The sequence below is a fragment of the Oncorhynchus nerka genome, linkage group LG27 (assembly GCF_034236695.1).
Source record: "Oncorhynchus nerka isolate Pitt River linkage group LG27, Oner_Uvic_2.0, whole genome shotgun sequence".
NCBI lineage: Eukaryota > Metazoa > Chordata > Actinopteri > Salmoniformes > Salmonidae > Oncorhynchus > Oncorhynchus nerka.
This window is the reverse complement of record NC_088422.1, coordinates 39,060,956-39,083,197: the sequence shown is the minus strand read 5'-3', so window position 1 is coordinate 39,083,197 and position 22,242 is coordinate 39,060,956. Positions and strand designations below refer to the sequence as shown.

The 22,242-nt window shown below is 45.4% G+C and overlaps 1 protein-coding gene across 1 annotated transcript in view; it reads right to left on the bottom strand.

Moving 5' to 3' along the window:
- Window positions 1-7,635: 7,635 nt before the first annotated feature.
- LOC115111749 (autism susceptibility gene 2 protein-like) overlaps window positions 7,636-22,242 on the bottom strand; it is a 421,129-nt gene continuing 406,522 nt past the window's right edge. Inside the window, 11 exon segments of the mRNA XM_029638122.2 lie at window positions 7,636-8,901; window positions 8,903-10,213; window positions 10,387-10,663; window positions 11,480-11,563; window positions 14,943-15,020; window positions 16,217-16,349; window positions 17,036-17,107; window positions 18,758-18,787; window positions 18,938-19,009; window positions 20,270-20,365; window positions 20,557-20,607. Coding sequence (XP_029493982.2) covers window positions 8,859-8,901; window positions 8,903-10,213; window positions 10,387-10,663; window positions 11,480-11,563; window positions 14,943-15,020; window positions 16,217-16,349; window positions 17,036-17,107; window positions 18,758-18,787; window positions 18,938-19,009; window positions 20,270-20,365; window positions 20,557-20,607 — 2,247 coding nt within the window. The 3' untranslated portion in view covers window positions 7,636-8,858.

The window sequence follows — 22,242 nt, the reverse complement described above, 5'->3', positions numbered from 1 at the left end:
AAATCATAATTCTCATTCCGCAGCTTGGAAAAACATGGCAAGATCCACATTCAAATAAACTTTGCTCTTGGCCTGTGAACACAAGCCTTGTTGTCACCAGCTGGCAGCAGCTCTCTCTCTCGCTACCCCCTTCAAACACTGAGCCACTTTTGATGAACGTCTCAGCGGCTAATCATGTGCGTTCAACGTGCCAAATTGGACCAGCCATGAGCCCTGTATGAGTACGATCTGTCTTGAATTCCCCTCCTTTTTTTTTTAAAGAACCCTCATTTCATCCATAAGTATTTAGAGAGGCTCCCTCCCCTGGTCCTCTCCTGCCCACACAAAGAACAGGGTGGCGGCGCCATGCCAGCCTGCAGGCCCTCAACCAGAGAGGACCACCTCCAACCAGCCAGATGCACCCAGCTGCATAAATGTTATTCGTTTTTACGGCTTGTGTACATAATACCGCCAGTGTGGGAGAATGAGGTTCCACTAAACCGTGGAAGAAATCCTTAAAAAATGAATGAAAGTGGAAAAATTATTTTGGCTGCCTTGTGGCTGGACCTGTCTACAGCCCCCTCTCCCTCCCTCCTTCCTCCTCCTCTTCCCTGTCTCCATCCACACCTCAACTCTCTGAGCCTCTACTGTTTTGAAATGTGCTGATTTATATTCCGTCTCTCTCTTTGGCCGTTCTGGTCTTTGCACAGCCTTACAGCGCTGTGAGATAGCAGGCATATTTGCCATTGGGCCAGAGGTGCAAAGACATTAGACAGCACTTTGTCACTGGGGCCTGGAATTAACACTGTCTGGCTCAGTCTGACTCCGTCGAGTTCTCAACTGCAGTGCTGACTGTCCTGGATACTGTCAGCAGGCAATCTGTTGATGCTGAGAGCTATAAAAAGATTAAATGGAATGATGTATGCATGTAGGTAGCCTTTTTAGGTTGTGAAAAACATCTACAGTTCACACAGACACCCTGTGACTAGTGTTAATGGTACACTGTAAAAGCCAACCTTCCATTTCCCCTCTTCCTGGGTCAGATACGGGTACTTCCAAAATGGCACCCTATTCCCTACATCAAATCAAATCAAATGTTATTTGTCACATACACATGTTTAGCAGATGTTAATGCGAGTGTAGCGAAATGCTTGTGCTTCTAGTTCCGACAATGCAGTAATAACCAACAAGTAATCTAGCTAACAATTCCAAAACTACTACCTTATAGACACAAGTGTAAGGGGATAAAGAATATGTACATAAAGATATATGAATGAGTGATGGTAGAGCGGCACAGGCAAGATACAGTAGATGGTATTGAGTACAGTATATACATATGAGATGAGTATGTAAACAAAGTGGCATAGTTAAAGTGGCTAGTGATACATGTATTACATAAAGATGCAGTAGATGATATAGAGTACAGTATATACATATACATATGAGATGAATAATGTAGGGTATGTAAACATTATATTAGGTAGCATTGTTTAAAGTGGCTAGTGATATATTTTACATCATTTCCCATCAATTCCCATTATTAAAGTGGCTGGAGTTGAGTCAGTGTGTTGGCAGCAGCCACTCAATGTTAGTGGTGGCTGTTTAACAGTCTGATGGCCTTGAGATAGAAACTGTTTTTCAGTCTCTCGGTCCCAGCTTTGATGCACCTGTACTGACCTCGCCTTCTGGATGATAGCGGGGTGAACAGGCAGTGGCTCAGGTGGTTGTTGTCCTTGATGATCTTTATGGCCTTCCTGTGACATCGGGTGGTGTAGGTGTCCTGGAGGGCAGGTAGTTTGCCCCCGGTGATGCGTTGTGCAGACCTCACTACCCTCTGGAGAACCTTACGGTTGTGGGCGGAGCAGTTGCCGTACCAGGCGATGATACAGCCCGACAGGATGCTCTCGATTGTGCATCTGTAGAAGTTTGTGAGTGCTTTTGGTGACAAGCCGAATTTCTTCAGCCTCCTGAGGTTGAAGAGGCGCTGCTGCGCTTTCTTCACGATGCTGTCTGTGTGGGTGGACCAATTCATTTTGTCTGTGATGTGTATGCCGAGGAACTTAAAACTTACTACCCTCTCCACTACGGTTCCATCGATGTGGATAGGGGGGTGTTCCCTCTGCTGTTTCCTGCTTTTGACCAGAACCCGGGCTATGTAGGGAATAAGGTGCCATTTTGGATGCAGATATAGTCTAGCTGTGAACACTATCAAAACCCTAACCCTGAACTCTACCAAATCACCAAGCTCAGCGGAGTCTGGGAGCCGGCCGGCCCACATCAATTCAAACACGATCATGGGGCCTCCAAGTCTCAATACCAATCTCCATTTCAAAACACCCTCCAAATGGGAACTAATGCATTAGCCCTCGCTAGGGGGAAGGCTGTGGAGAGCACTGCATAGCTGCTCAAAACGTTTTCATACATGTTTTATCAGGGGGAAGAGAGAGGGAGAAAAGAGGCTTGGACCGATCCATTCATTCGCTGCCCATCTTATTAGTTTGGCACAGCGTTATTAGCTGCCATTGTGAGTGAAGAAAGCCCCCAGGCCTGCTCGTCTGTACGCTGGCTCAGGGGTGAACTCTGTGCCAGGAGCTTTTTGGAGGTATTTGAACACCATGAAAATTCAATCCCAACCTTCAGCATTCAGGTTTCTCCCTGATAAACGCAGGGGATTATCAGAACAAAATACAATGTCCTGCCTCGTATATACCATTCCTTCTATCCTATTAATTGGAACGGTGGAGGAAAATCATAAAAAATGTATATGTATACTCTTCATGGCCTTAGAAAGTAGCTTATATTGTAGGCTGAAACATCAGAAACACGTTCTGGTATTTTTCTTCATAAAAATGATATTGTTCCTCAGGGAAGAAATTCTATTTTACATTCTAAACATGAAATATTGAGAAAATCATGTGCAATACTAACCAATGAAGAAACATGATTTCATCCAACAGGAACGCTGAATTGCTCAACTGAGCTGCTGTAAAATGGCAGACCTTGTAAATAATCCTCCTGGCTGCGTTAGATATTCCGTGAAGCAATGTGTCAATTGATTCCCAAATAAATGAACCTTGCTAGACAATGAGTAAAATGTATGGAGGCTTTCATCTCCCATAGAACCCCTTTAACGCTCAACCACAAAATGAATTGAACTAAGCTGGATAAGGGATGGAGGGAGTAGGGGACGGATGGAAGCAGAGAAAATGGAAGATGTTTTTTCACAGTAAATAAAAGCCCCCCCCCTTCCCAAAATCATTGTGCCGTAGCCTAACAGGTAGGGGGGGTTAAGTACCTGCTGTTGACTGTCTGATTAGGAATAAAAGCACATGGCAGTAAAGTGAAATACACAGCCAACAGATGCTCCCCGTCGGGCCATTGTGGAATACAGCCGGCCTAAATTGAAAGTGATAGTGATTTAAGTCTTCCCAATACACCATTCCCCATTCTGGCAAGCCCCATTTTTTTCCAGGAGACCTTTTAAAGTGGCCTGCCTGCTGGTGAGTGTGTGAGACAAAGAGCTGCATTGATTTTCAATAACATCCCTTAATGACCTCACCACGGTTTGATCCGGGCTTGGCTGTGGCTGTCATGAAATTCTGTCAGCCGGTAACTGCCGGTCTAACCGTAATTAACCGTTAATTAACATAAACACGTTTAGCATCCCCGGGCTTCCACGCATAGTCTAACAAGTCACTGATGCAGACCTTTGGAACATCTACATTTAAAAAGTCTAATAAATCCATTTAATATAGCCTACACCTTCACAATAAATGCATTGTTTATTTTAAGCAGGTCTAAAGAAACATTATGATATGAAGAAAATGTAGCCTATTTAAGAACAGAACAGAATTCGGAGTCGTCCTTATGTTAGACCCTGATCTGGCTATGCCATATAGCTGTGGGCTACACTAGTTTAACTGGGCAACAACAAATTCAATCCCTTTCAGGTGACTTCCTGGACAAAACGTTTCACTGCAATAGTGAAGGTTTAAACTTGGCAGTAGAAAGCCTAAATAGTGTTTGAATGGCGCCGGAGGAGATGGCTGCATTTTTACGGGCTCCGAACCAATTGTGCTATTGTGTTTTTTCGCTTTATTTGTAACTTATTTTGTACATAATGTTTCTACCACCATCTCTTATGACCGAAAAAAGAGCTTTTGGATATCAGGACAGCGATTACTCACCTCGTACTGGACAAAGATTTTTTTCTTTCTTTAATGAGTCAGACTCGAAGGATTTACTTCAGACACCGGACAAGGCCCAAATCCTCATCATCCACATGAAGAAGAGATGGAGATATCAGAGACGTAGGTCGGGGCGCCTCTACCATCAGTCCTATTAACCAACATGCAATCATTGGATAATAAAATGGATGAGCTCAAATCAAGACTAACCTACCAACGGGACATTAAAAACTGTAATATCTTATGTTTCACCGAGTTGTAGCTGAACGACGACATAGATAACATACAGCTGGCTGGGTTTTCTGTGCATTGGCAAGATAGAACAGCTGCCTCCGGTAAGATAAGGGGTGCGGTCTGTGTCTATTTGTAAATGACAGCTGGTGCAGGAAATCTAACGTTAAGGAAGACTCAAAGTTTGGCTCGCCTGAGGTAGAGTATCTCATGATAAGCTGTAGACCACACTATTTACCAAGAGTGTTTTCATCTATTTTTTCATAGCTGTTTATTTACCACAAACCGATGCTGGCACTAAGACCACACTCAATAAGCTGTATAAGCCAATAAACAAACAAGAAAATGCTCATCCAGAGGCGGCGCTCTTAGTCTCCGGAGACTTCAATGCAGGGAACGTTAAATCCGTTTTACCTCATTTCTACCAGCATGTTACATGTGCAACCAGAGTGAAAAAAAACTCTAGACCACCTTTACTCCACACACAGAACGCTCTCCCTCGCCCTCCTTTTGGCATATCTGACCATAACTCTACCCTCCTGATTCCTGCTTACAAGAAAAAACAAAAGTACCAGTGACTCGATAATACGGAAGTGGTCAGATGATGCAGATGCTAAGCTAAGCTAAGGTACTGTTTTGCTAGCACAGACTGGAATATGTTTTGGGATTCTTCCGATGACATTGAGGAGTACACCACATCAGTCACTGGCTTCATCAATAAGTGCATCGATGACGTTATCCCCACAGTGACCGTATGTACATACCCCAACCAGAAGCCATGGATTACATGCAACATTCGCACTGAGCTAAAGGGTAGAGCTGCCGCTTTCAAGGAGCGGGACTCTAACACGGACGCTTATAAGAAATCCCACTATGAACTAGGACGAACCATCAAACAGGCAAAGCGTCAATACAGGACTAAGATTGAATCATACTACACCGGCTCTGACACTCGTTGGATGTGGCAGGGCTTGCAAACTATTACGAACTACAAAGGGAAGCATAGCCGTGAGCTGCCCAGTGACACAAGCCTACCAGAATAGCTAAATGTCTTCTATGCTCGCTTCGAGGCAAGCAACACTGAAGAATGTATGAGCACACCAGCTGTTCCGGACGACTGTGTGATCACGCTCTCCGTAGCCGATGTGAGTAAGACCTTTAAACAGGTCAACATTCACAAGGCCGCTGGGCCAGACAGATTACCAGGATGTGTACTCCGAGCATGCGCTGACCAACTGGCAAGTGTCTTCACTGACATTTTCAACCTGTCCCTGACTGAGTCTGTAATACTAACATGTTTCAAGCAGACCACCATAGTTCCTGTGCCCAAGAACACCAAGGTAACCTGCCTAAATGACTACCGACCCATAGCACTCATGTCTGTAGCCATGAAGTGCTTTGAAAGGTTCGTCACATCAACACCATTATCCCAGAAACCCTAGACCCACTCCAAGTTGCATACTGCCCCAATAGATCCACAGATGACATAATCTCTATTGCACTCCACACTGCCCTGTCCCACTCGGACAAAAGGAACACCTACGTGAGAACGCGATTCACTGACTACAGCTCAGCATTCAACACCATAGTGCCATCAAAGCTCATCAATAAGCTAAGGACCCTGGGACTAAACACCTAAATCTGCAATTGGATCCTGGACTTCCAGGTGGTAAGGGTAGGTAACGACACATCTGCCACGCTGATCCTCAACATGGGGGCTCCTCAAGGGTGCGTGCTCAGTCCCCTCCTGTACTCCCTGTTCATCCATGACTGCATGGCCAAGCATGACTGCAACACCCTCATTAAGTTTGCAGACGACACAGCAGTGGTAGGCCTGATCACTGACAACAATGAGATTATAGGGAGGAGGTCAGAGACCTGGTAGTGTGGTGCCAGGATAACAACCTCTTCCTCAACGTGATCGTCACAAATGAGTTGATTATGGACTACAGGAAAAGGAGGGCAGAGCACTTCCCATTCTCATCCACGGATGAGAATGTATATTTTTAAAAAATGATTAAAGACAATAAAATAACAGTAGCGAGGCTATATACAGGGGGTACTGCTACTATTGAGAGGACGCCATAGGCAGACCTGGCTCTCGAGAGAAGACTGGCTACGTGCCATCTGCCCACAAAATTAGGTGCACTTCCTAACCTCCTACCAAACGTATGACCATATTAGAGACACGGTATTCCCTCATATTACACAGACCCACAATTTTTTTTTTTTTTTTGTTGATACACTCCCATATCGATTAGGTGAAATTCCAGTGTGCTTTCACAACAGCCAGATTTGTGACCTGTTGCCACTAGAAAAGGGCAACCAGTGAAGCACAAACACCATTATAAAAACAATCTATATCTATCCCTTTCGTACTTCAACTATTTGCACATTGCTACAACACTGTACATAGCCTTAATATAACATTTTAAATCTCTATTCTTTTGAAACGTTTGTGTGTGCAATGCTTACTGTTCATTTTGTATTGTTTATTTCACTATTGATTAGTATCTATTCCACTTGCTTTGAATTGAATTGAATTGAGAGAGAAGGGCCTTCGTCGATAACGGGACGGGGCGTCTGGATGTCCCTCTCCTCGGACCACTCCAGAGGACCTTCCGGCTTCATTAGCGAAACAGATGAGTGTGGGGATAGGAGGTGAGAGAAGGAGGGGGGAGAAAGGGGAGAGTGATCAGGGGAGAGCGGCCCTCCTCTCCTCTAACATCCGATAGCCTGCTGCCTCCCTCCCTGGCATTGCTCCTCTTAATGAGTCCAGGCCGCAGGTCAATACTCCGCTCGGGCCTCCAGTCAATAGTGGTTAGCTGCAACACAAACACTAAAAATCTGCTTTCTTACAAAATCAATGTTCTATTAGTCCCACCCTCTATTGCCTTTCCTCTCCCCAGACCCATCGATCCCCCAGGACAGCTGTGAGAGCCCTGCAGCTAATCCCTGTGAGATGACTTGTCAAATGTTCATAAGAACAGAGCCCCCCCCTGGCTTTAGATACTTGGCTACTGCACTGTATTTCATGTAGGATGTTCGAAACGTGCTAAATGAAATGAGCAAGCTAAGATACTGGCAGTATTGGCAAATCTATGAAAAAAACGTTTCCTTCAGTGATTTGTGAATTATTGTTATGTCACCATTTTACATTTTGAAGGGGTTAACATCCAGTATCCCTGGTTTCAGAGAATGATCCTGAATGTGAATAAAAAGCGATATAATGCAGGTATTAGGTCCAAACTTTATTCCGTACATGAATGTTCGTTTTCATTTTTTTGCACGCCTAAAACTCTACTTGTTTTGTATACAAGTCTAAGAAAAACAACTGCACAACACCACAACGGTCGACAGAGAAAGTCCTATTGCCGCCCAATCAAACGTGTCTTCCTTTGCTGTCACTGGGGCTGTATGTAAGCTTCTGGTACAGTTTATCTGTAACCAGGAAGTCTATAGGTTTAATTCCACGTCCCATGATTGGAAAGAAAAACATGTTGAGTTAATCCAAGTTCCTCTCACAGAATCAACATTATCCAACAGTCCATTCCATTCCAGGTGGCTCTCCATCGGGGTGCTCAGTGCCTCTTTGCATAGATTGCAGAAGATCATTCCAGGCCCCCTTCTGATGCCCGCCCTCCTTCCCTCCCATTGGACAGGCTCGTCTGTTACCATGGTTTACAACCAGGAAGTGGTTCTGTTTTGATTTCATTTGTTTTTCTAGAAACATTTAAAAAGCCTAATAAATTTACATTGTCATTTTGTTTTACACTAATTCTTCTTTACAGAGACCGAACAAAGACCTCGTAATATATATTTGTCTGCATATCTCAAAGGCAAAACAAATAAAATGCAACAAATCTTTAATGTAACTTTGTACATGATCATTTATGAGTATTTTCAGGTACCATGAGGTTAAATTACTGGGTAAAAACTGTGGAGCATCATCCACTGTGGAGCATCATCCACTCCCATCCACTGTGGAGCATCATCCTTGATATGTCTCACAATGGACTGGGATAAATATTGAAAAGAAAATGGACTTATGCACAAAATACAAATTCATAAAAATGATGTCTATACATGGAACAAGGATAGGAAATGTACAAACTAATTTCAATCAGAATCTCTCTTTTCAATCAGAATCTCACTTTTCACGGAAAAATCGACAAAAGGTATTGGATTAATATATTAATATCAAATTTTAAGTCGGCAACTAACATACACATACTTTTTGTGTTCTTCTAACCAACATTCTCATCAGCCTGTCCATATAAAATAAAAGCATGGCATGTGCTTCTTCACCCTTACAAATCTTTACTTTGTACAATCATACTGTTTTCTCTTTTACTTATGCCTTTCTCCATTGAAAAGCAGTGCATCTTGTTCTCTCTAGAAGGTTCTAAATTGGGGAGTGTGCCTTTTTAAGCATTCACGTCCTTTGTCTGTTATGTCAAGCTACCGTGCCTCCACTTCTTTGGGGTTGCGGGAGGGGAGTAATCTCGGGGTCCTGGGTGGTGTGGGGGGTAGTCCTTCTGGGGGAGGCTGCTCTGGTGCTGCCCGCGGGCACTAGGGGGGGGGGAGCGCTAAGGGCAGCAGTGGGGGGCGTCCGGTTTAGCAGGCCGTTGTGTCCGGTGGAGGGGCTGAGTCTGGGGTAGGGCATGCCGCCCAGGTGGGGCATGAAGGGGGGCATGTGTGGCAGGTGTCCCTCCATGGGGGACTGGTGCAGCTGGTGGAGCCGCGCTCGGTCCAGCTCCTCCCTCAGGTGCTGGCGCTCTCTTTCCTCTGCCTGTTGCCTCATCCTCTCGTGCTCCCGCCGTACCTCCAGCATGTGCTCATGGTGGGAGTAGTCGTGGGCCTCTCTCTCCCGGTAAGCCCGCTCCTGCTCGTACATGCTGGGGAAGCGCTGGGCCTGCTCAGCCCTCAGCTGAAAGTCCATCCTGCGCTGCAGGTCCAGGTTGCGGTAGGCCTCCCTCAGTGGGTCCCAAGGGAAGGCTTGGTGGGGCATCCGGTCCCTCCCTGCAGCAGCAGCCAGGGGGCTCACCCCCATAAAGGGAGCCATGCGGGCCCGGTCCAGCACGTTGAGACTGCCCATCTGGTGCATGGCACTCATGGAGAGGGGCAGGGAGTGGGCCATGTGCACCCCATGCAGGGAGCCGTGGGTGGGCAAGTCACTGCAGCGTGGGGAGGGGGGAGGAGGCTGCTGAGACAGAGGAGGGTGGTGGTGGTGGTGGTGGTGGTGACCGGGCTGGGGAGGTGGAGGAGGTAGAGGCTGAGGAGGAGGAGCAGGCTGAGTGGCAGGCTCGGAGCTCACCACCATCACCTCCTGGTCCTCTTTGCGCTCCTCCTTGATCTTCATGTCGTTCTTCACCTTGTGCAGCAGCAGGTCCCCCCCAGAGGACGGAGGACCTTCCTTCCTGTCCCTGTCCCCGTCCTTGAGTAGAGTGGGTGGGGGACCACCAGCCATCTTCATTCCTGTCTCAGATAGGACAGCCTTGGGGTAGGGAGAGGGCGTGCGGTGGGCTGGTTTGATGGGGTCCTCTGACGAGCGTCTGTCTCTGTCTGACACCTCCTTCCCTCCTCCAGGGGAGCGGCTCTCCTTCACCTTGACGTCCCCCAGAATGGCTGCCTCTCGGTGGCGCTCCAGGAGCTCCTTCTCGGCCTCCCGGACCCGATCCACACTGGCGCTGTGGTGGCGACCAGAGTCACTGGAGTTCTGGCTGTTAGAGCGGATCAGGCTGCTGATCTGGTAGCTGGTTTGGGCCGACGCAGGGGAGGAACGGTTCGAGTGACGGTTACGGTCAATCAAATCTCTGTGAGGGGCACAAACAAAATAAAAATATGCATTTATCAGAAGGGTAGAAGGTTGGAAATAGTTTTGGGGGAAATATGTGTGCATGAAAATTTGTATTCAAATAACACAACAATTTGGATTACTTACAACTAACGGAAATTATTCAGAGTTGTACTCATATAGAATACACACCTGTCTTTATCCTTCTCCTCCTTGCTGATGGATGAATCCCTTTTCTCCCGTTCTCTCTCTCGTTCTCTCTCCCTCTCCCGTTCCCTCTCTCGTTCTCTCTCTCGCTCGTGGCTGTTGACTGAGTTGCTGCGCTCCGCGTCTGCAGACTTGGGCCACTGTGGTGGGGTGGGGAAGGAGGGTGGGGTCCGGTGGAGCCTGTTCCAGGTATCGTGGTGGGGGCTGCCGAAGCCTGGCAGGCCCCCTGGGCCTTCTTTATGGCCAAAGATACTGTTGGAGCCTTAAGGAGAGGAGACATGGAGAAAAGAGCGTGAGCAAAACAAACTAAAACCCCTCCTGGGCACAGAACATCAGAGGAAGAGTCTGAAGACGAGGAAATAAAGAAAATCTACACAAAAGCAACTTTGTCTTTGTCCTGAGGGTTCTGAGCGGTCTCTTGCTGCAAAGAGCTCTGCTTTACAAAGACTGGCAGGGTTAATGGCTTCCCCCTTTGCGCTTCTAGCTGCTTGGACCAAGGGCCCTACTCTGCTCTGCTCCCCAATTCACTCCTCATTCTCAGGGCCTTTTTACTGGAAAGGGGGGTGGATGGGGGGGTAATCAATTTCCCTCTGGGGGTAAGGGTTGTGAAAAGCCAGGGAGACCTTAGCATTCCATAGCGTGTCTATTTCACTGACATCCATTTCGCTACAGGGGAAATGATTTGGCAGAGGAGAATATGAGAGAGATGGAGAGGAAGAGGGAGAGAGAGAGAGGGTGAGAGTCCTCCACAGTGGCGATGAGGGGGCTTGTAGAATAATTAATACATGAATAGCAACCAAACAGCAAGCCTGTGAGTGCTGTGTGCGTTGGCAGTGTTGCTGTCAGATTGAAGCCAAGCTACTGGGGAGAGCGGGGTGGAGAGAGAGAGAGAGAGAGCTGTGCTGTTCTGCTGCTGTGCTGCCTGCCTTTTTGCTCCCTGTGCTAGTTTTATTTTGGCATTTGATGCAGCGCTAAGTGCCTTGATTTCTTTCCTTCCTGGCCCTTCCCTGTGGTCTAAAGCTGAGCTGCGCTGTGTCTGGCCGTGGGGGGCGGGGGAGGGGGGGGGGTCGGCGCTTACCAAGCGAGGGGTTGCCTAATCCTCCGAAGGCACTGGTTGAAAGGTTGCCGAGGCCGCCAAAGGTACTGGAGCGACTGAAAGGATCTGCAAAATGCCAAACAGGGATTAGCTGAGCTGGCTGGAGGAGCCTGACCACTCGTTCCACTCGGCTTTTCTCTTACAAGCGGAGCTCTGTCGTACTACTTCCTCTAATCCTACTGTATGTAGCTAGCTAGCGAGGCTGGCTGCCTGCTCTGGCCACTCACGCCTCTTGGACACTGGATTTACTCCCACACTGTCCGTAATGGAGCGGAGAGCCTTTGATCTCTGATCCTGATGCTAGGGAGTATGATGGGGTTATGGTTGGAGCTGGACTACAAATGGAAAGGGGATTTGATATGTGCAATGTGCCATGCTAGTCTGGAGTCTGGACAGTCAGGCACATAGCTGCTTGAAAGGAGAATATTTGTCTACTAGTTTTTACAGAGGCTTCAGTGTTTGATGCTTCCATTTTAACCTGCACACTCTGAGAAAAAATGTTCTACCTAAAACCATTGGGGATCCTCGGCTGTACCTGTAGGAGAACCCATTTTGAATCCCGGTTCAAGGGTTGTTTAAGGGTTCTTCGTTGGATGAAAAAGGTTCCGCCTGGATTCAGAAAATGGTTCCAACCCGAATAAACCTTCATCATTCTACGTAGTGCTTTTAAAACATTTATTTTACTAAGTGCCTTAGTTAAACCTGGTCCCAGTTTACATGAAACTAAAATTGGAAAGGTATGCATACCTACCGGAGGAATCAGGAGACAACATGATCAAGATTTCAAGATTGAGGAAGACTACTGAAAATGACTGAGGATATATCAATGATGAATGATCCTTTAATCTAGTTTTGAAAGTCTTCCACTCTGTGGTGAATGCAATGCCACGGTTTGTCAATTTATCAGCAAACAACAGCTAGGAAATCATTCCTGCCGAGTCACACTTGAGTTCGTTCTTTGGGCAGGAATTTCACCCAAAATCTTTGAGGGGTGTAATAACATTTCCCCCCCTGTGCACCAGGTGTTTATAAACTCAAATTGGATTGACTCAAGAGCTTATCCCATGAAATCACCTTGCTGCACTGAAGCCAAACAACATCTTTGATAGGAAATACAGAAGAATACAAAAAACCTCTATTACTCTGTCTGTGTAATAGACGAGCAAAACTTGAAGATGCTATAGAAAGAAGCCTCAAGGTAAAATGTCATATTTGCTGAGGCCATCTGCCTCTGTCCAAGACAGTATGAAATAAGACAGTGTTGTGCAGTGAAAAACCTTCACTTGAACAAAGGGGCGGGAAAATAAAGTTGGGGGATTAGAAATACTACCTCAACAAGCCCAGAGTTGCATTCCATCCACATCAGTACAGGAAGGAGGGTTATTCAAGGGTGTATTTAATGAATCACAGGGGGAGGGCTCTCTATACACAGCCCTAAAGTAAAATTCAGTGCAAGAAATGGAGCAACAGGATGACCTCACTAGCAAACTAAGGACCTCTAAATGCCGATTATAACCTTCAAGTGAACTTCGTTTCCAATCAACAAAGGGCTATGTTATCAAATGATTCCGTAGTAGGGTTGCAAAACTACTGGTTATTTACCAAAGTTACTGGAACTTTCAGTAATTTTAGTAATTAACAGGTAATCTATGGCAATCTATGGTAACTTTGGTAATTTATACTTCAATAACTGAAAAATATATATATTAATATATAGTATTTGTTTTTTTTATCCGTGTCCATATTGTCCTAGAGTCTCTAGTGGATAGGCCATATGGCTCAAGAGAAAATAGCCTAATTAATGAAAAAAAGCATCTAATCAACAATGGCACACTTCCAACCACTGACTTTTTTTTACAACTGGCACCAGTTTGGCGCCAAAACATTTAGAGGGCTCTAGACTCACTTTTTTTTACACCAACTTTTTCAGTTGATGGCACCAGCACAGGATTTGGTTGCATACATTTTTTACCACCGAGCGGCGATAATGATCTGACCTGTGTCCAATAATGTACCTGCATTTCATACAGAACCAGGCTAATAATAACTAGCCATCTTTTAAATTATGCCCTTGCAGTGCCAACTGAAAGCTACTGGCCCGAATGAAAACAATACTGGCACTGGAAAGCGGATGATGCGCGCATAATTTAAATGTTATCTTTAATTTGGGGGCTGAGCAAATAGCAAATAGCCTAAAGCCTATAATGACCTACCGTCCATACACAAATAATTACATTTTAACTTGACAATATCATATTTACATTGCTTGTTTGGAGGGAAGAAAATCTCAAAAAGACTGTTATTATTTGTGATTTTGAACAGTCACTCTACAGTTGTAGGGCCCTATAGGGAGATCACTTTTGAGATCACCACCCCCCAAAAAATGTAGTTGCCCTTTAAATCAATTGTAGGGTGGCAGGTAGCCTAGCAGTTAAGAGCATTGGGCCAATAACCGAAAGGTCGCTGGTTCGAGTCCCAGAACTTACCAGGTGAAAAATCTGTCAGTGTGCCCTTGAGCAAGGCACAGAACCCTAATTGCTCTTGTAACTAGCTCTGGATAAGGGTGTCTTCTAAATGACTGAAATGTAATTGCGTGCCTAGCAAGAGACAGTGTCTTTGTAACGTACAGTGTAGGCTACATGTGATGGCAGAGTTTGCAAAAACAAATGCCCCGTGAATTGATACAAATCATCAGGATATCATTCACTTTGCAGTCAACATTGAATTGGGAAAGCCTTTAGAAAAGTTCATTCAAACAGGGTATGATGACTGAATTGCACATCACAAAGATTCATACCCATTGTTGCATACCCATTGCTGTTTGAATAAATCTTTTAAAAAATAAAGGTGAAGTTTGAACCAAAATCTAACGCGACTTGCACCTTCGAGGCCAATAGAAAATTGGTGTTGCACTGGGTCACAAACGCAAGTGTTTTGGTCGCAGTTGTTTTGGTCGCAGTTGTTTTGGTCGCAGTTTTGAGCCCTGATTTACAGCAAGAACATATTGACATAGTAAAATAAATAAAAGTGTGTAAAAAGTAAAAAGGATATTTCATGCTGAAAGTCTCATATTAAACAGCAGTAAGTTGATGATTTATAGTTAGGATAATGTTTTACAGCGTTGTCATTCTATTAATACATTTTCATTCTTCTTATTTGATTATTTTACATATTTCTAAATGTAATAAGTCCACACAAAGGGCCAGAGATAATTCCAGTACCCAAAAAGGCAACCAGATATCATACGATAAAATTCCCACCGAAACTTAAAAGTTACCAAAACATTGGTCGTTTACTGGTAAACTTAGAAAGTTACCAGTAATATACCCTCCCTTTGCAACCCTATGCCCTAGTGACTGTAGAAGTATTCTCAAAACGAGTGCAACCCTGTGAGAGAGGAAAAAGGAAAAAAGTGAATGTAAAATGTGGTGCTACTTACACTTACCTGCCAAGTGGCTGGGAGGCAGGAAGCCACTGTGGTGGGGGGAGGGGCCGTACGGGGAGGCGGCCGGATGGCCAGAACCTATGGGAGGAGAGAGAGGGTGAGAGACCATGTTACCTCAGTGTGTCCACTCATTTAGTAGCGCGACAGCAGCCATCTGTCACAACCTCTAACTAGGCATCCATGCAGAGGTAGGTCTGACTGAGAGGAGAGCGCCCCCAAACAAACCACCCTGAGTCAGCTCTATGGTGACCTTTAACCCTGTGACCTCTGACATGCTCCAGACTGAAGAAGAATGGCTAATACTGATCTTTTAAATGTGGAAAATAATCAATATTTTACAGTAGCAATGCTAATTAGATAAATATTCAAACCACCACAAATACAGTGAAGGATATCTGATTTTTCATCGTGGCTGGTTGAGAAAGGCTTGATAGAAATTACCATAACATTCAATAGTTTCACATGAGCGTGTGTGTGTGTGTGTGGATGGGGGCGCTTTGTTATGAACAGACGTTGACCTCTCTTACAAAACACTCTTCACCCATATATCATGAATGGTTAATGAACGAGCCAATTACAAGCCCATACACGATGATACAATACTGCATAATTACAAGCTAAAGGGCACCCGCCTCCATGTTGCCCTTCAAGGCAGGTTCTACCAGTCAATTATCACACTGATTGTGTTCCAAATGGCACCCATCCCTGGTCAAAAGCAGTGCACTATGTAGGGAATAGGGTGCTATTTGAGAGACACCCATAGAGAAACATCCATATTCATGGCCACACCTGACACAGTCTGGAACAACATTTACAACAACAGCACTTCAACTAGAGTCAGCTGTTGCCCGACGACTCAAAGTGAGTTATTCCGCTGCTCTATGCTCGCTACATACTTCAGTCTGAGACGTTGAAGTCGTTTGTGGTGACGTTCAAATGAGGGGTGTTGTACAAAACAAAGTAATCAGCGTTCGGATCGTCTCTAACCAATCGGAGTAACCAAGCCAATGACGATGTTTCAAAATGCCACTTGATACATGTGAAAAAAATGAACGTCCGCGGGCGTGGCGTAGCGTTTGGCCAGAGCAAGGGGTCAGCTGTGGGTAAAGGAGAATAGAAGACAACCATAGCCGCGGGAAGTAGGGGTGCTGAGGGTGCCGCAGCACGTCTGTAGCGTGATCCACACAAAATGGTCTGTACCCTCCCCCCTCCGTCCACAAAAAAAATCCTTCTGTGCCCTGTGCTGGGTGGCTGACGATGAACCCTATACTGACCTGTGGAGGAGAACATGGGTCGTGCCAGGTCGTGGGTGTAGGGGAACCCAGGAAACACCCCCGGGGCGGGGGGACGGCTGAACAGGTCCAGCTTTCCATTCATGTCCAGTTTGTGAGGGTCTACCTGCATCTGCTGTTGGCAAGAGGGAGGGGGGTAGGGGGGCCGAGGGGAGAGAGAGAGAGAGAGAGAGAGAGAGAGAGAGAGAAAGAGAGAGAGAGAGAGAGAGAGAACACAAAGGAGGTGAAATAAAACAAGATAAAGAAAAGGTAAGAGGAGGAAGAAAAGAAACAGAGGAACTGTCAGTGTTTGCATGTGTAAGTAATTAACAATAATTGATGCCAGCACTGTCATAGCTCAAGGAGAGACTTGTAATCTGCTATAATCAGTACTATAATCACTGTGTGAGATCAGACAGGGGTGACAACATATATAATGCCACTAGATCCCCAACACATACTGTGTCATAACAACATCAGGGTAAGCTGATTAGGCCCACTAAACCCCATGAGGACGGGGTGCCTATGACAGTGACACCATGACAGAGACAACAGGAGTTTTCCAAGCCATAACCAAAATGTCTGCTGCTTAACTAGATACAGAAAAATAGGAATCCTCTGGAAAGGAAAACACAGCCCCCCCCGACCTCCTTCTGCCACCCAAGACGCAGACAGAAACACACACACTCACTCACTCACACACTCAGACACGCGCACGGGCACACACACACACATGCACACACATGCACACACACACACACACACACACACACACACACACACACACACACACACACACACACACAGAGACAGCTGGCCCACCTTCATCTTCTGCTGATGGTGGTAGATCTGCCAGGCAATCTGGACGTGCACCGCACACCACTTGCCAGGTTTCTGAAAATACGCAAAAGACTCGAGGTCAGACCCAAACCCTCAATGCTATGACACGAAGGTACTGTAGAATTTACTCAATGCTATGACACGAAGGTACTGTAGAATTAACTCAATGCTATGACACGAAGGTACTGTAGAATTTACTCAATGCTATGACACAATGGTTCTGTAGAATTTACTCAATGCTATGACACGAAGGTACTGTAGAATTTACTCAATGCTATGACACGAAGGTACTGTAGAATTTACTCAATGCTATGACACGAAGGTACTGTAGAATTTACTCAATGCTATGACACAATGGTTCTGTAGAATTTACTCAATGCTATGACACAATGGTTCTGTAGAATTTACTCAATGCTATGACACAATGGTACTGTAGAATTTACTCAATGCTATGACACAATGGTTCTGTAGAATTTACTCAATGCTATGACACAATGGTACTGTAGAATTTACTCAATGCTATGACACAATGGTACTGTAGAATTTACTCAATGCTATGACATAATGGTTCTGTAGAATTTACTCAATTCTATGACACAATGGTTCTGTAGAATTTACTCAATGCTATGACATAATGGTACTGTAGAATTTACTCAATGCTATGACACGATGGTACTGTAGAATTTACTCAATTCTATGACACAATGGTACTGTAGAATATACTCAATGCTATGACATAATGGTACTGTAGAATTTACTCAATGCTATGACACGACGGTACTGTAGAATTTACTCAATGCTATGACACTACGGTACTGTAGAATTTACTCAATGCTATGACACGAAGGTACTGTAGAATTTACTCAATGCTATGACACGAAGGTATGAATTTACTCAATGCTATGAATTTACTCAATGCACAATGGTTCTGTAGAATTTACTCAATGCTATGACACAATGGTACTGTAGAATTTACTCAATGCTATGGTACTGTACAATGCTATGACACGATGGTACTGTAGAATTTACTCAATGGTACTGTAGAATTTACTCAATGCTATGACACGAAGGTACTGTAGAATTTACTCAATGCTATGACACGAAGGTACTGTAGAATTTACTCAATGCTATGGTACTGTAGAATTTACTCAATGCTATGACACAATGGTTCTGTAGAATTTACTCAATGCTATGACACAATGGTTCTGTAGAATTTACTCAATGCTATGACACAATGGTACTGTAGAATTTACTCAATGCTATGACACAATGGTACTGTAGAATTTACTCAATTCTATGACACAATGGTTCTGTAGAATTTACTCAATGCTATGACATAATGGTACTGTAGAATTTACTCAATGCTATGACATAATGGTTCTGTAGAATTTACTCAATTCTATGACACAATGGTTCTGTAGAATTTACTCAATGCTATGACATAATGGTACTGTAGAATTTACTCAATGCTATGACACGATGGTACTGTAGAATTTACTCAATGCTATGACATGATGGTACTGTAGAATTTACTCAATGCTATGACATAATGGTACTGTAGAATTTACTCAATGTTATGACACAATAGTACTGTAGAATTTACTCAATGCTATGACGGTACTGTAGAATTTACTCAATGCTATGACACGACGGTACTGTACTTGATTTGACAGTGCATGAAAGGAAAATGAAACCATCTCTTACTCTGACTGATGTCCTGAAAGGATCTGATACCTGCGTCGAGATAAGAAAAAAACTGAACCATTATGAACCCACAGACATAACAATCAACAACAACCAAATCAATTGAATGAATCTCTATTGTTGACAGAAAAGTGTGTGCTTGGTGCTTTCGAGGGACAACCGGGGCCTGTGTCTACTAACCCGTGGGTCCTTCTGTAGGAGTGTGTGAGGTACTGCCCCCGGGCGGGAGGCTACGTCTATGGGGTTGGAGGACTAAAACAGACGATAAAGAGATAGAACGAGAGCGGGATATGGAGGAGAGAAAGAGGCAAAGCAAAAGTGTTACAAAGATGGTGGGAAATATGGACTTTGCACAGACTGAAGCATAACATAGGCAAACCAGTACACACTCAAAAACATTGGCTCTTCTGCATTGATTCACGGCAAAGAGTCTCTGCAGCTAGAAACTGTGTGTGACGTCAATGGCTAGCACTCCTTTAAGGGCTCCGGTGCAGAGTCAGAAAAAGACTGCAAAATATATCTTTGAGGTCTAGAAGAACCAGAATGCCTAGATCCGCCATCGTAATCCATCCCAGAGTACTAGGTGATCCCTGTAACCCTAGCACCACACCTTTCATCCGTCACCCTTCTACCTCCACAGTGGGGGGGATTAAGGTGGTGTACTGTACTCTGACCACCACTAGCACCAGACCACCCTCCAACCCCTCTATCCTTCAACCCCTCTCCTGCTGCTCAGTGGTGCCCAGTGGATGGGGGGGGGGGGGGATTTAGGTGGTGAATGGAGGGATGGAGGGGGCTAACTGTACTGCACTCTAACCATCTGGAGGCAGCCAACAAAAGGCCTCCATAATAGAGCCTGTGGGGAATAAGACCAGGGGATTTAGGCCAGCTTTGATTGGTGGCTTACAACAGGGTCAGAGCCTATTGGGCGCCTGCCAGGCCCTGATCGACACACACACACACACACACACACACACACACACACACACACACACACACACACACACACACACACACACACACACACACACACACGGCTGCTGCTTATCTCCCCCTGCACAGTGCAGCGTGGCGCGGTGGCTGGCGGCTCAGGCCCAACCAGCTTAGAGACAGGCCTTGTTTGCATAGTCCATTATTGGGAAAAAATAAGCAGGAGCAGATTTATCAGGCCGGTTCAATTCAAACGCAGCTGTCTGCTGCCCTGTACACAGAATGAAAAGTAAGGCTTTGGTGCTATTCAGACCCCCTGATTCTATCCTCATTTCTTGGGTGAGACGTCGAGAGAATGGTAAGTTGCCAGTGCGGGTGCGTTTGTGAAAAACCGGGTGCTCGTTTATTTGTGCGTATGTTTTTTTTTGTCCTGTGTGGGTGAGGGAACGAGTTCGGATACATGTGTATGTCCGGGTGCGTACAATGGACTTGCTTTGTGCGAGCGGATGAGTAAAAGCAGGTGCTGTATTTTGTATGTGTGTGCGTCTGCAACACATGTGTGTGTAGGTCTGTGGGGCTAACCTTGGGCTGGAAGGCTCCTTGCAGTGAGCTGAAGGGTCCTGAGTGGGGGAGCAGCGGGGCCATGCCTGGCATTGTGGGGGGGTAGGAGGGGAAGAACTACATGGGGGAGACACAAAACCACCTCTTAAAACAGATTACAACAAGACACATAGAGACGAGCCCCACACATACTTCCACACGTGCAGAAGAAGGAATGACCTAACTACCTAAACCACAGTAAATATTTGATAGAAAACATACTGAGGGCATGGTGATGGAGGTTGAGAGGACTCAATAGGGTTACTTACATTTGAATGTCTAATGAATGGACTGTCCAGTTTTGGAGCGTATTTGTCGAACTGCAAGGAAAGAAGGAAAAGACAGTAATACGTCAGTGATGCCAAACTGACCAATGACAATAACAGGAACTCTGCATCTATGAACCAAAGACCATCAAAGGAATACAGTGAAACACAATTTGGACTCATTACACCTATTCAGTGACACAACGACACAGGGGAGAGGAAGTTCAGTACAACAGCAGTCAGATCATAAGCCCACGTTTGACAGCAGCTGGCTTAAAGAAAACACTGAGCATTCTGGGGTAATGAGTTTGATTCATTTAGCAGGGCGAACGGCAGACGGAGATGGAGTCAAATCATCAGCGATATGACTAATCGACTGGACTACCACGATTAGGGAGACATGATTTTCCAATTCGTCTGCACCACAGAAAAATAGCCATGGAATTAGGTGCAGATACAGTACTATACTTGGGTGGGGGGGAGCTCTCCTTACCTTTACAAAAAGGCCCCAGTGTAAAACGAGAAGATTGAGTAATGATTCTTATTGAGTGGAACATTTGGAGAAATGTTAATCTAATTGGCTGTGACAGATGTAGGGTTTTTACAATGATCTCTGTTATCGAAACGGAGCACACAGAGAAACATATACTAACGGGGGGGGGGGGGGGGGTCAATTTAGTGTGTGAGACAAAAGAGAGACTTGAAAGAAAATCGCAGAGACATGTCAATATTCTATGCGTAAGATCATATAACTGTGGGTATAAGAACAGTAAGGCTTTTGTAGGGGAAATTGAATTGGGCAGACTATGTTTTCCATGCAAGAGAGCTCGTTTTTGGACATGTACAGCATGAGACTGAAATAACTTTGGAAGCCTCAAATGGTTTAATATAATGAAACATTTTTCCGAAGCATACCCTATGACTAATAGAATAATGACATTTGGATTTCAACAGAAAGACTATAGCCTCATATACAGCATCAGATTATGTATGCCTTCATGTAAGCCAATACTGCTCCTCTATTTTGAAACTGGCTAATTGCAACGGACAGTAACTTATTCCTATTCCGTAAATACACAAACCATTTGCATGTACTTTTGGAAGTGTTTTGACAAAGCCTTCTTGGCAAGCCACCGCTGGTTTGGGTTTACATAAAAAAGAAAAATGGGTTGCACATGAATCAGTGAAATGTGTGTGTGTGTGTGTGTGCCTCCCTCCTGCGACACAAACGGGAAAGGAGGCGTTTTTTCTCGCTCAACACACTCGGCACAGCTCCTCGCTCTCTAACTGGGCTGGGCCTCCCAGTGAAGCGGGGCCATTCAACATCCAGCCGCAGAGAACGGCCACAGAGAACGGCCACAGAGAACGGCCACAGCGGCGGGCAGCGTGTTTGTGTTTGCGGGCGATAATTGGCCCAAATCAAACACAGACACCCTATTGAGTGGAAATGCTGATGCAGCTTCCGAGCACATTCAACCGGTCAGCTCCCCTTCTCCCCCCCTTCTGAAGCACGGTCAGCTCCCCTTCTCCCCACCTTCTGAAGCACGGTCAGCTCCCCTTCTCCCCCCCTTCTGAAGCACGGTCAGCTCCCCTTCTCCCCCTTCTGAAGCACGGTCAGCTCCCCTTCTCCCCCTTCTGAAGCACGGTCAGCTCCCCTTCTCCCCCTTCTGAAGCACGGTCAGCTCCCCT